The 13,400-nt window shown below is 41.8% G+C and overlaps 1 protein-coding gene across 1 annotated transcript in view; it reads right to left on the bottom strand.

The window, feature by feature from the left end:
- LOC106811268 (metalloprotease TIKI1-like) overlaps positions 1-13,400 on the bottom strand; it is a 45,468-nt gene that overhangs the window by 31,106 nt on the left and 962 nt on the right. Inside the window, exon 2 of the mRNA XM_014814834.1 lies at positions 10,784-11,344. Within this exon, the coding sequence (XP_014670320.1) occupies positions 10,784-11,344 (561 nt within the window). The remainder of the gene's footprint in view (positions 1-10,783; positions 11,345-13,400) is intronic.

Here is a 13,400-nt window from a genome sequence, read left to right as displayed (position 1 = left end):
GAGTAATATACATATCTGGATTCTTTACGATACGGTTTTTATACGCTAAGATACTTAAGGATACGCGGTTACACACCTTTTCATACGAATTATATATAGTATATACCTTAGATACGTTATTGATAAGGAGAGCCAACTCAGCACGCGAACTCAGATTTCTCACCAAGTTTTCAAACGTGGGGCCAAATTACTACGGCGGAGGCTGCGGAGGGCACAACCATAGAAAGGCGATTCTACGGAGTAGTCTCCCGCGCCTAAACTACGCGAGACGCGGATCGAGTGAACCCCACCCGCAGGTGCGTGCATTCCGCGTAAATAGACATACCAGCACAAGAGAGAATAGCTGAGTGTTGTGCGGGTGGTGCGAGTTACCTAGCTAGAGCTTTATAGATCTTCGCTGCAGATGATCATTATATATATAGTAGACATTAGTTTGGACTTCGATTTTTAGATCTAAATTACTTTCGTTTAGAAGTTTAGATATAGAAATTCGTTTAGATATACAAATTAGTCTGCGATTTCGAATACGAGTAGCTGACATCACTGTTTTACCATGCAGGTGATCGTCTGCTATATAGTTATATAAAAATTTGCACTTAATCACTAATGATATCTTAATTTACATTTAATTAGTCTCCAAACTCTAGATTTTGATTTTGTTCAAATGAACATTCCTTATTGGCTATTACCTTGTCTTGATGATACAGCCGATGCGGCAACTGTGTACAACCGAGAACACAATCATCATTATATCTCGATCACGTACGTCTTCCACAAACTGTCACGTCACATCGTCGCCACTAATAACGACTTGTAATGAACGACCACGGTACGTACGCGCGCTGCAAGTGATAGTAAGGATGATAGTAATAGCATGGTACACTTGGCTCGCAGCAAAGACAACCACAGGGCTACTTCCTCGCGCCTATACCTCCTTGTGACAGAGCTGACACTAATGGTTTACCGGCCCCGAGGAACTACAAAAGGCATACTATATCACAGTTCTGGAATTTTACTTGATTTTCCTGACCTGACGGTCAAAAAATCACCATGTCGACCGGACTTGTTCCAGTACTCGCTTGCAAATTCTAACTCGTTCCAAGTTCATTTCGTATATATGTGAATTCAATTCATTCAATTGGAATTTATTGCGTTCGATGAAAAGTTTCATTTGCAACTAGTTCACCACGCGAGAATAATACCTCTATATAGCAGGTACTATAATTTTTAATATACGCCTCGCGTTTACAGCTACGTGCTCAACTTAGCCAATCGCATTACCTGCCCAACATAGCTATAGTTAACCTGGATAGCTCATCGTTGCAGGTGCAAGAAGCTAACGTGATTTCACCACCAAGTAACCAGGGCTAGACTGCTTATTTTTATTACCAACTACTAAAGAATTACGAACGTGCATGAGTTTTTCCCCGACACAGGCGACAATCAAAACATCTATTAATATATACTACGTCGTAAAAGTTCATTCTGGCTCCACTCCGAAACATCTGCTAGCCGCAGAAAGCAGCCCGGTTCACCTCAGCCTGGCTAGTGCAGCAGGCGGGGGAGGGGAGGGGAGGAGGCCGTGGGCTTCAGTGTAACCTCTGCTGCCCCCGTCAGCACCACCGCTCCCCTGCGAGCCGCCGCACAGCCGCCTCCGGTGAAGCGGGACATCATCGCAATGCAGTAACGCGAGCCGTGAACTCTGTCATGTTGCCGTGTCACTGCCGTAAATATGCATGTCAGCGCGTGTCGGCGGCGGCGCCGCACTCTACAGATACTTCACTAGCAGCGGCAGCAGCAGTAGTAGCAGCAGCAGCAGCAGCAGTACCACCAGCAGCAGCAGCAGCAGCAGCAGCAGCAGCAGCAGCCGCCGCAGCCGCAGCCGCAGCACCAGCACCAGCACCATACCAGCACCACCACCACCACCACCACCACCAACAGCAGCAGCAGCAGCGGTAAATATACGTGCAACAGGTGCGCGCGTGTTGTGCCGACAGCCAACTTCGCTACAATATATCTGTCATCTATACTATAAAAGGGAACAGGCCATTTTTTGTTACCTATGTTCTCTGAATCTGCTCGCTTGATTTCAAATTGCTTGACTGTAAGTGATGCATACTCATAGAGTAATATTGGCGCACTTTTTCAACGATCAAAACACGATAAAGTTCAATTTTAAGCCGTTTCATTTAACACTGGTGTACCGATACCAGACCGGTATATCGATCGACGTCACTCCCATTGTAGTACGTGTTGTTGACAGCTTGCGCTGTGCATCGCTGTGGCGCAGTGGTAGCACGCTTGCGTAATACGTTAGGGGCCGGCAGTTGGATATATGCATATTTATAATATATTTAATTTAAAATCTATACTATAAAAGGGAAACAGCGAATTTTTATTACCTAAGTTATTTTCCAGTTAAGCAATTCCCCTCATGCAATTCCCTGCGGTATCCCAAAATCCATAATCACGCTCTTCACCACACACACGGACAGACATTTATGTGTAAGTGAGGTCAGTGTGCAGGGGCAGTAAGCGTTTGCAGTTCAGCGTTTGCAGCGTTGCAGATCACCATTTCGACGGCATTTCCAGCAAATTGTCCGCAATAATAGGTGAAAGACAGTATAGTAACATTAAGCCTTCAATGGTAGTAAATAGATTTCGTATTTATTTACCATTATCTTTTATTGAAACGCTCCAAGTGCCTGTGCTTCACCACAATGTGCTCACCACATCTTCACGTTCGGTTCAGTTTCACGCCGAAAACTTTCTAGCTCAGTTAATATACCTTTATCTCCTGTATACCTTAAGTCTTCCCAAATCTCAATATGCCTGTTTCCTCAATAACAATCATAGTTCGTAGACCTACACAAACACAGTCACCATGTTTGCCCAGTCAATAAATGGCATTATTCCTGCCGATTGTCGCCAATTCCTGCATGAATTATGTATTGTTGGCAAAACATGTTTACAACCACTCAACCACATCGTATATTTGGACATAAAACCATACAAATGTTATTATTTATCCCATTTTGTTTCTGTCCTACAATAGATTAATTTCATCCAACAATTCCATGCATGTGCATATACTGTTCAAGCAATATAATGCATGCTGTTCAGAATTGAGAATTGCCACATGACATGCACGTCAAACTGCAATTCACTGCCACGTCTTTAAAGATCGACTTCTGTCCCAACAGACAGTGATTACCAACTGCTCACCATAAAGCTCCTGAAATTATTAACTGCTCACCAAACAAACTGCTGATATTGGGGATTTCAATTCTATTATCAATTATCAATTCTTACAAACTGCTCAAATCTCTCTTTACGGTTTCAAATCCAATTTTTTAAAGGGTAGGTCGGTAGGTACAAAAAAAACATTTTTTTACTTAACAATCTCTTTTAAAGTCAAAACACCAAAACTATCATTCAGTCTGTTTATTTTCTACAACTTTAAACCTGTCTTTTAACTTTTAACTTTAGTCTGTTTACTACACTACCAACGTTGTATACCATCAAGTTCTGTAATTTAGTGTCCATCACCTGTAAATCTTATCAAATAAACTTTTCTATTGTATTTTACTTCTTCAAAGAACTTCTTCTCAGCTTAACTATGCATCTCTACATTCACAGCATATGCCCGCGCCCGTGAGCATCATTACCATAGACTTTCACTACCATAGGCTTGGGCCTGACCACACCTGTCTTCTTCCATATGGCATGCTCTATATTGCCCTCTCACACGTAGGCAAACTCACGGCGATATTCATTCACACACAGGACACGAAGACCAAAAACATACTTTACAAAGAAGCCCTTGATCCTTAGGTGAGCTACAACACTAATACACTCATTCATGAATTCACACCGTCCGAAGGACGGGTACTTTGCTAGTTAGTATATAAGCGCTCAATACCTTCACGTACCTCATTCCTCTTCACACGTGACATACCCCTACCCCGTTCCCCTCCCGCACATTTTACTCCCTGCCCACAACTACACATGTGAATTCCCACACATACTCATTATACCTTAGTATGTACAAATATACACGAACGCACGCACACACACGCGCGCGCGCATACTACACCTCTTCTTTTATGCGGGATATTACCTTCATAACACACATCGTGCTTCCGCCACCAAACACATGATCAAACAACTGTATATGTCTCTTTCTCCCATCACTAGTATAAATGCCACTTGGACATGTATTCCAGAACCGCTGCTGTACATTTGTCGGTGCATTATCGCAAAACCAAGAAAAGCTTTTGACAATATCACATATGATGTTTGGATCTCAATGCCTTCAAACAGCCTTAGGCTATATATATACTTCCGTGCAAGAACTTTATAAGCAGCTTTGAAGAATGCCACAACACACTATGGCACCAGGAATTCACTCATCGTTTTCTAACCTTTTCTAACATTTTAGGCTGCCACAACCGATTTCAAGTAAGGTTTTTCAGCAACGAAAGCACGCGAAAGCATGCGTGCTTTCAACTTTGACCACGCACGCGATCACGTATAAACTCATTGAGAGATCATATCGTATCTGGTAGTAACAATACATTCCAGCGAACAACATTCAACAGTAACTGTTGTCCACGTAGACACGATAATCAGCATGCACAATCTTCTACAGGCGCCAGGTTTCTTAGGAAATTCAGGGACAAAAATATGCGCATGTATTTTATATATATGTTATATATGTAAGTGCACTGGCGGAGCAAATATCCTAATGCACATGCACAAATATTTTCCGTCCGCCCAAAGTCATTTTACATTTCATTAGCTATGAGTGTATACATTGACAACAAAGTGGACAACGGTCAATGCTGTAAACGTATATACATCCACATTGAAAATTCGAGTGAACACGTGTAATTTCCATGAGCAACTATGGTAAACTGTAAGCAACTACCAGAGCCTATTTATAACTTCCTCCCTTTGTATAATAATTTACCTGCTACCCTTCACTTGATAGCGCTCATCAGTATATAATGAGAAGAGTACATAAGATGTCTGTGTATACTTCTGATAATAAGGCCCAACCGTCATTCCATATAAATACACACGCGCCGGTGCACGTATGAAGCAGAATTCTTGCCTATATCCACCATGATAAGTGTTACGCATCACATCTGCCGATATCTGCGTACTGCTATACCCATGAGACACTGTGTGTTGTACTAGGGAGTCGTATAACGGGGGAAGGACCCCCAGAGCAAGCTAAACAGCAGCAGTTCACTGCCATATGCTCTTACTGCCACTTCTTGGCGCCTTCCCACACGGAGACTGGAGATTACAGTTGTTGACGTTCTGTCGGTCAAGTCTCCACTTGATATCAAAACAAACAAGTCATTTACTCTGATGTAGAGTATACCCCACAACCACCCACCCATCCACCCACACACACACATGCGCACAGACACACGCGTGCGCGCACGCACACACGCACGCACACACGCACGCACGCACGCACGCACGCACAGCGAGAGGCACGCAATTTAAGTGCTGTGACAAGCAGACTTGTATACCGTACATATAATATATATCATATATATATAATAATATATATATATATAATATATATTATATATATATATATATTATATATATAAGTAGTCTTAGAGAACAAATATTCTAAACAATTATGATACATGGACATTGCAGATACGAACTCATCTGTTGGTCAGGGCGATGATGTGGCCTATACACTGTTATAGCATGAAATAATACTGCCCGAAGCTGTGACAAATTAAGAAACCTTATGCCCGGCGCACACGTGAGTTATTTTACTCAAGTAAAATGACGCATGAGTCATTTTACTGACGTGTGCGGCGGATTTTCGTTGAGTAATTTGACGCATGCGTCATTTTACTCACGTGTGAGGCGGATTTTCGTTGAGTAATTTGACTCATGCGTCATTTTACTTGAGTAAAATAACTCACGTGTGCGCCGGGCATTAGTTACATTTTGACACAATTTATTCTCATAAAAATATTAAATTGGGCTTGGTGTTTACTTACTGTTTGGACGGTATCACTACAAAATATGACTTCACAACCAATTTCGTCTAATTTATCAATTATGGGTTTTCTTTCCGGGTAAACAGGAGAAAACGTTACGAGCAATGCCTGGGAATTTTTTCCCCCCCAATAGCGGTACGACTACAGCTTCCAGCCTTACGCGCATAGCCTACATGTAGTTGTTAGCAAAGGTGTGTGACGGACATAGATAAATGTCCTGAAAACATTTCAATAAAAGGTCACAGCCTGTCCGCTAGGAAATAAGGGCCGACATGTTTCCTGCCGCCACATGTGAGGACTTTGGCGGCGTGCCTTTGAAGTGCGCTAAACTTGTGTGGATATCCCTGCATAATTAAACCTTATTTACAGATTAGCAGGGTTCACTTATAGCTTTGGGGATACTAAACGCGTATATGTGTGTGCGCACTTGCATTGTCTAGGCTCTCTAGGCAAAGCCTTGCTTATGCATATTGGTCTAAAGAGAATTGAAAAGATCAGGAATCCATCTGATGAGTATATGTTACGAGTATAGCGCTAACGTTCATATAGCGCTATCACTAGCTATAGTTTCACTGCCACAAAACATCCCACTGTTGGTACTATAGTATAGTAAGTTTTTTTTCTACATACACGTGTAATTTTAATGATATTGTAGCATATAAAAATAAAAACCCATTAATCTTACTTAGTTGCCAACTTTCATTAGGTTATTTAAATTATTTTTGTAACTTTAATTACGCGAAATATGTTAGAGATGTTTTAATTTCAATAATATCTTTAAGATTACCTACATAATTTGGTACCAAAAACGATGTCAGTCGAAATAATACTTGGCAGACATTAACCTTTTATGACATGAATTACGTCAGTATACATTTATTGAAATATAAGACTTTATGCACTTGGGTCATGCGATGTGTAAAATGAGAACATTACATATAATTTATAGCAAAGAAAATGTAAGAAGCAATGATTGTAATCGATGAACAATGTAATCTATACAATCAGTGAAAATGGAAACATTTCCCAAACAAGCTGGAAACAATTAAGCCATCAAAAAACCTTTGCCAAACGCATTTGTCTTAGTCGCGGGAAGATACACTACTCCAGCAATGACGAGAATTTTTCTGAATTACCTGCTTTGTGAACACCAAACCTCAGGAAACCAATTGCACCAGTTAACTAACAAAAATGGCGCCACCCAGCCATCTTGGTGTCGCCAGCCACAGCTTTACGGAAAACAGCACACAGTGACTCTGAATGAACGTCCGGTGAATGATTCCCTAGCGATAAGCAATATTTCGTAACTTTTTAAGCTGTCAATCACGCGATTTGCGCTACATTAGGCCAAAAACGTCTTTGTTGCGGGTGCACTCAAAGTAGTTGCTTGGTGGCGACGCACAACCCAGGGCAATGACGACAACGCGCATCCGCTTCAAGAACAACTATTCAGACTGCTTCATGCAACATGAGAAGCACTTGCCAATGCCATGCAGAGAAAAATTATTAACATATATTACAAGTGTGTCAATCATTCGCAAGGGGCTTTCAGACGCACCACGTGGTCTGTTGCTTTTAACGCCACCTGCAATCTCGTGTGCATCTATAATAAGCAGGCTAAAATTACTAAACGTTACAAACCTCCACAGAATTCAAGGTAACATGGAACCACCAACTACCAATACCTACTTGTGTAGCAGTGCAACACTGTTCTATTTGAACTTTTATTGCCAATAATGAGCAATGTCATTCTCATTTACAGAAATATTTCTTCCATCAACATCTAAGACTATCACTAGACAACTGTCAAAACTTGGGCATCTGAATTCAGTGTTTCTGCCGCGAGAAAACGATGGCATAGACAAATATATAGCAATTACGTGTATGATTTCCTCTCACAGCGTGTATGGTGTGCATTAAAAAACAGGCCAAGTTTTACCACTCACTTATAGCCTAGGCATGGATTCCATTTCCAAAGCATTTTTGTTGCTTTTAACAAGCTCCCACAACCCCGCACACCTGAAACGCTAAGCGGCACAAATATCCGAGCTCTCAAAATGATAGCTAATTTACTTTCACCTCAAAGGCGATAGACTCCGGCTAGCTGTCAATCATATATGTATGGTGTATTCACAAGATTCGAGCCGGTAGCCAAATCATCATTACCCGTTTTCGTTCCCACGTCTCTGCTATAACTGCAATAGACCCACTGCCCTATTTGTTTGTACATTCTGTTATCCTTCCTGTAGATGGTTATAGCATTAACCCTAAAATCTCATCATGGAGGAAAGAAGAATGATTAAATAAACGTATACGTTACGGAGACACTTTGTTCTGGTTGGTTAGCTGTAAACAATAAATTCTAATATTGCCAATGAAGACATTCTCTGTTCAGTGTTTTACTTTTGTAAAGCAATCCAAATGGATTCCTGTGGCGATTTTCCCGCTGACCAGCTGAAATACTAACTGCAACATCAACACGTCCATATACGGCGCAGATTGTGTGTTTATACTGTGGGCCTACGATCTATGGGATTCAGGAATCTGGAATCTCAGGCACTCCAGCAATCTGCTTTTCACTATCCTGGGTAAACCGCAGCGACAAAAGGAGCAGCGGAGGCCAGCTGTTTTCTTTGCGCCTTCGTGTTTAGCAAAAGAGTTCGTTTCACTCATGCTATGTAAAATTCTCTTGTTTGCCGGAGCGACGGTTTGTTTACGGACGGCCAATTACTCGTCTACGGGCTAGACCAACAGCGTTACGGTGTTACAATCACATTGGCATCGTTACTAGTCATTACTGCGCCGGACGGGGAGAATGCGCAGGAGTATTTACCTGGCCCTAACGCCTCACAAAGGGGCAGTATTTAGGCTTATTTACCTGACGGCAGATGCTCTACGGCACACGAACACGCTGGAAATGGACAACGCGGTCCTTTTATAGCATTTAGAGTGAAAATTAGCTTTGTTAATAAACTCCCCGCTAGTCCGAAGCAGAACTTTGGCACCACACATGGCTATACGCAGCACGTTTCACACTATCTCCGCTGCCCCTACAATTTCTTTCCAATAGCAAAGGACACACACACATTTATATGTGTATGTATATATATATATATATATATATATATATATGTGTATGTATATATATATATATATCTGATATATGAATGGATGGGTGGCACTGGAAGTAAGCGAATATGCCTGGATAAACGAAACTCAAATTGGTTTAGATGTATTGTTGTAATGATGCAAGAACTTTTTTATTTTACAATGGTTTGTTGAACTTCTATTCATACAATACCTTTACGTCATCTATGAGGGACACTCGATGCGCGCGATACATGTATGCGTGTGGTTTGTTCTCACCCTGTCTGATTTAAGATTACCTAAGTAAACATCAGACTTAACAAGGCACCGTCTGGCAGAAACGTGACCCATGACCGTGGTCGCAAGATTAAAAGTGAAAAATATCCTCTTTCAGTTCTATCGGGTGGTCACGCAGATGTACGTGCAATGTAACGCCACACCGTAACCCTTGAAAGCGCATCCGACAATGCCTCAGAGAGCAAAATCGCTTGCTTGTTTGTTTTTCGAGCACTCGGTTTTACGGGATTAAACCGAAGTCATGTACATCTCTATCGCGAACACGGTGAGCACTCGAAGATCGAGTGCAACAGTAAGCAAACACGATCAGGTTTACAAAGATGCGAAACAGTTCTGCTAGAGAGGGGGATTAGCAGCACCACTTAGCTTAATATACAGTGCAGTAAACCTATATTTACACCTTTGTAAATGTATACTCGACGATTAGGTAATTTAGGTGACATTTAGAAGATCCAGATCTTAAAGCTAAAATTGAAATTAGTCTCAATATTTTACTAAAATATCATACTAAAATCTATATGCGCCACATGCATACGTTAATAAATTTACTCAACTTTTTCACAAAAAATTCATTGAATTGATTCTGTATCAAACTAACTTTAATAGTTAGTCTAGTATTAGTAGCAAGAATGCGAGAGATTCACTCGTTTCCATCCATTTTTTCCCCCAGTAAATATTCAAGTCTGCTCGCAGGACCCAACATTTCCTAGTAGAGCAACTGCGGTGAGTCTGTCAGGTCTCTATGTCGGGTCTGTCCAGAACCAGTCGACCCATAAAACCATAAAGCTGTCACTGATCTGCTTAGCGAGGGACCCGCGCAGCACCCATAAAGTTGTTGCTCTTAACTTAGCAAATTTGTCGTCATTCATCATGACACGTACCCTGCGTCCTTTTTTCTCCTCACGACAACATATATGTACCTGCATTGTAGTAACTGCGGTGTGGCTGCGTCTAATCCCCACGTACGCGAGCAGTGGCCGTCTCCAACCTATTCATTGCATGTTCGCACTGTTCCTGATGGTTTTCCATTCTAGTACAAGTTTTTACTCGTCCTACAATCACATTCGTTCATCTACCGCGCGCATTCACATCCAATCACCAATCAAACATTCTGCACAGATAACGCAGGTATTGCGTGCTTTACAGAGCATGGTTGTGTGATTTATTTCTGCAAACACTGCTTCAGCTTTAGACTCACTACACTCGTTACAGATAGACCACCGCAGCTAGTACGAACTTCGCACTTGAGGGAGCAAACCGAAACCCAACACCCATCTATGCCCACACGCCAAAAAAAACGAAAAATCGAATAATTAAAACTTAATTATTTTATTTATTAATTGATTGAAAAAGCGCCTCACCTGCGAGTAATTCAGCCCGTTGAGCGGAACACACTGCTCCTCGACCATCTCCACGGCGCCCGTGCGCTTGCTCAGCCGCTCCGCCTCCTGGGCGAGGTAGAGATCTAGCACGGGTATGCCGCGCGACTTGATGTCGCTCTCCGTTAGAGAGTTCACCATGAGCATGACCCACACCGGCCGCTTGCGCTCCCAGTTGCCCGTGATCGCGTTGAAGAGGTAGTCGGCGTACAGGCCCTGGCCGCGCTGGTCGGCCGTCATCCACGACGGCATCATCGTTTTAACGTACTCCAAATGCCGCTTCAGGCGGAGGTAGAGGTCCCGTGGCAGCACGTCGGAGAGCTCCTTGCCCTGCGGCAGCATCTGGCAGCTCGTGAGCGCCGATATCGTATAGGGGTCGGTGAGGTCCAGCTCGAAGAACACGTTCTCGCTCTGTTCGAACGCCTGCTTCGTGTTCTCCGGAATGAAATCCCACACGCGCGTGTACGGCACGTGGATCGTACCGAAGAAGTAAGACGGAGGGTTGCGCTTGATTGTCCACAGGAACGAGTTCAGATTATTTTGCTGAAAACAGTACGAGACGACACAGTTTATTACTCCGTTACGCCCCAGTGTCACTTCGTTGTAGGCCTATACGTGCGTGCGTGTGTGCGCACGTGGATGTATGTATGCGTACATTGGTGTATGCCAGTGACTACGTGCGCGCGCGTGTTCGTGTGCGTGCGTGCGTGCGTGCGTATCAGTGTGCGCGAAGTAAACATGTGATGAGATACGAGGGTTATTGGACAGATGGCAGGATTATACTGCACTGCACTCACTACACCCAGGACGTGTTCTTCTCTTTGGTCTCATTCCATGACGTACCACCATCATGTAGTGTACGTACAGCCTGGTACCATTTATTGCGGTTATATTGTACATGCAAACGCAAATATCCGTTTATATATTACACACACTCACGCATGCGTTATTTTAGGCCAATAGTATTTGTATATAAAATCGTAAAAGGTTGCAGTTAGCACAGAAGGCTATAAAGAATAAATATTCATTGCTTACTGCTTACCAACCTATCTCGTCTTTAGTGTCAATATCATGGAGTTTACACGGATATTAGAATCCTACTGCATATTTACACACTAAAATATCTACGCATAAAGCATTAATTATCAGCTCACCCGCATGTCAGCAAAACAAATGCTGCATGCCCCGTGGTTTTAGAAACAGAGCTGTCTTTAGTGTTTTGCAAACATTTACATACATGTGCTGTACAATATATACAATTTGCATGGCAAATGTTAAGAAGGATAGATCTGGTCTGGGTATTTTAAACATTGCCAGAACACAGCAAACCCTCAGCCTACTCTACAATAATATTTTAAAAGTATAATGATAAACAGTAAAGTCTTGTTAACTTATATTTAAACACTATCAGTGACAAGTGCTTTATTATTATCTGCCATTCAGTATGCGTCTAGTAGACAACATATTATGCTTAAATTTTTACTGGCACATACAACGCTGAACGAAATACAGCAAAGCGAGCAAATTGACATAGCACATACTCTGCACTCTACATATGATACCAATGTAAGTTAGCTGCGGGCCTTTTACTAATAATTACAAATAACATTTCATCAAGAGCTAGTAATATTATTAGCTCGTGATTTCATGATACATAGTTGCATGTGCAATTCCTGTTTCAATATTATACATTAATTTACCACTTACGCAAAGAACTGGGTGAAAAGCGCCATATATACAAAATTATGTCCAGATACCACAAATAAGACGTGGTTTCCTCTCGTTACACGGTTACAGTAAGGTAGTTTGCACGTGTAAAATGATTGGTAATATTAGTTATTAAAACGGTGAAAATAGGCCCGAAAATTAACCATGAGCCAGATAATACTATTTCATCCTGATTTCATGAGACAAAATTTGTTATTGCCTTGACAATTCAATGACTTGTTATTCAATATTATATTTTAAATGGAAGTGACTATTCGCACTTATAAGTGTGGCTAGTGCTGAATTTTTCCCTTGGCCACACTTATTTTGATTACGTGCGGATAATGCTGAATTTTTCCCTTGGCCACACTTATTTTGATCATGCAACGCGCATGAGCATGCGTTGCGTATGTCGTTATACACAATAGATTAATTTTTGTACTATGACACGCGTATATAAGAAAGCCGAGTCGGTTTATAGTTAGTGTTAGGGTTAGGGAGTAGGCATAGGCGACTGCCTAGACTAGCATTATATTACTATTAACTATTATGCGTTATGCGTTGCATGTCGTAAGAATAGTCCATAAATAATTGTTACGACTGGTCGTAAGAATAGCCACGGCGTATAAGTGTGGCCAGTGCTAAATTTTTCCCTTGGCCACACTTATAAGTGCCACTCGCCGTGCAAGTTGATTCCATTCCGGTTTTTAGAAAATACCACTTAAAATAAGTTTGGGCAAGAAACATTTTTTACCTTTGGACGCACTTAAAATAAGTGTGGGCAATGGAGCTATGTCCATCTTGGACACACTAATAAGTGCGTGCGGCTAACGCGAAATTCGATCAATTTTTGTGTTTGGACGCACTTAAATAACAATAACATCGGCCATTT

This window comes from Priapulus caudatus, unplaced genomic scaffold, assembly GCF_000485595.1.
Source record: "Priapulus caudatus unplaced genomic scaffold, Priapulus_caudatus-5.0.1 Scaffold18, whole genome shotgun sequence".
Taxonomy (NCBI): domain Eukaryota; kingdom Metazoa; phylum Priapulida; class Priapulimorpha; order Priapulimorphida; family Priapulidae; genus Priapulus; species Priapulus caudatus.
This window is presented reverse-complemented; position numbering and strand designations above follow the sequence as displayed.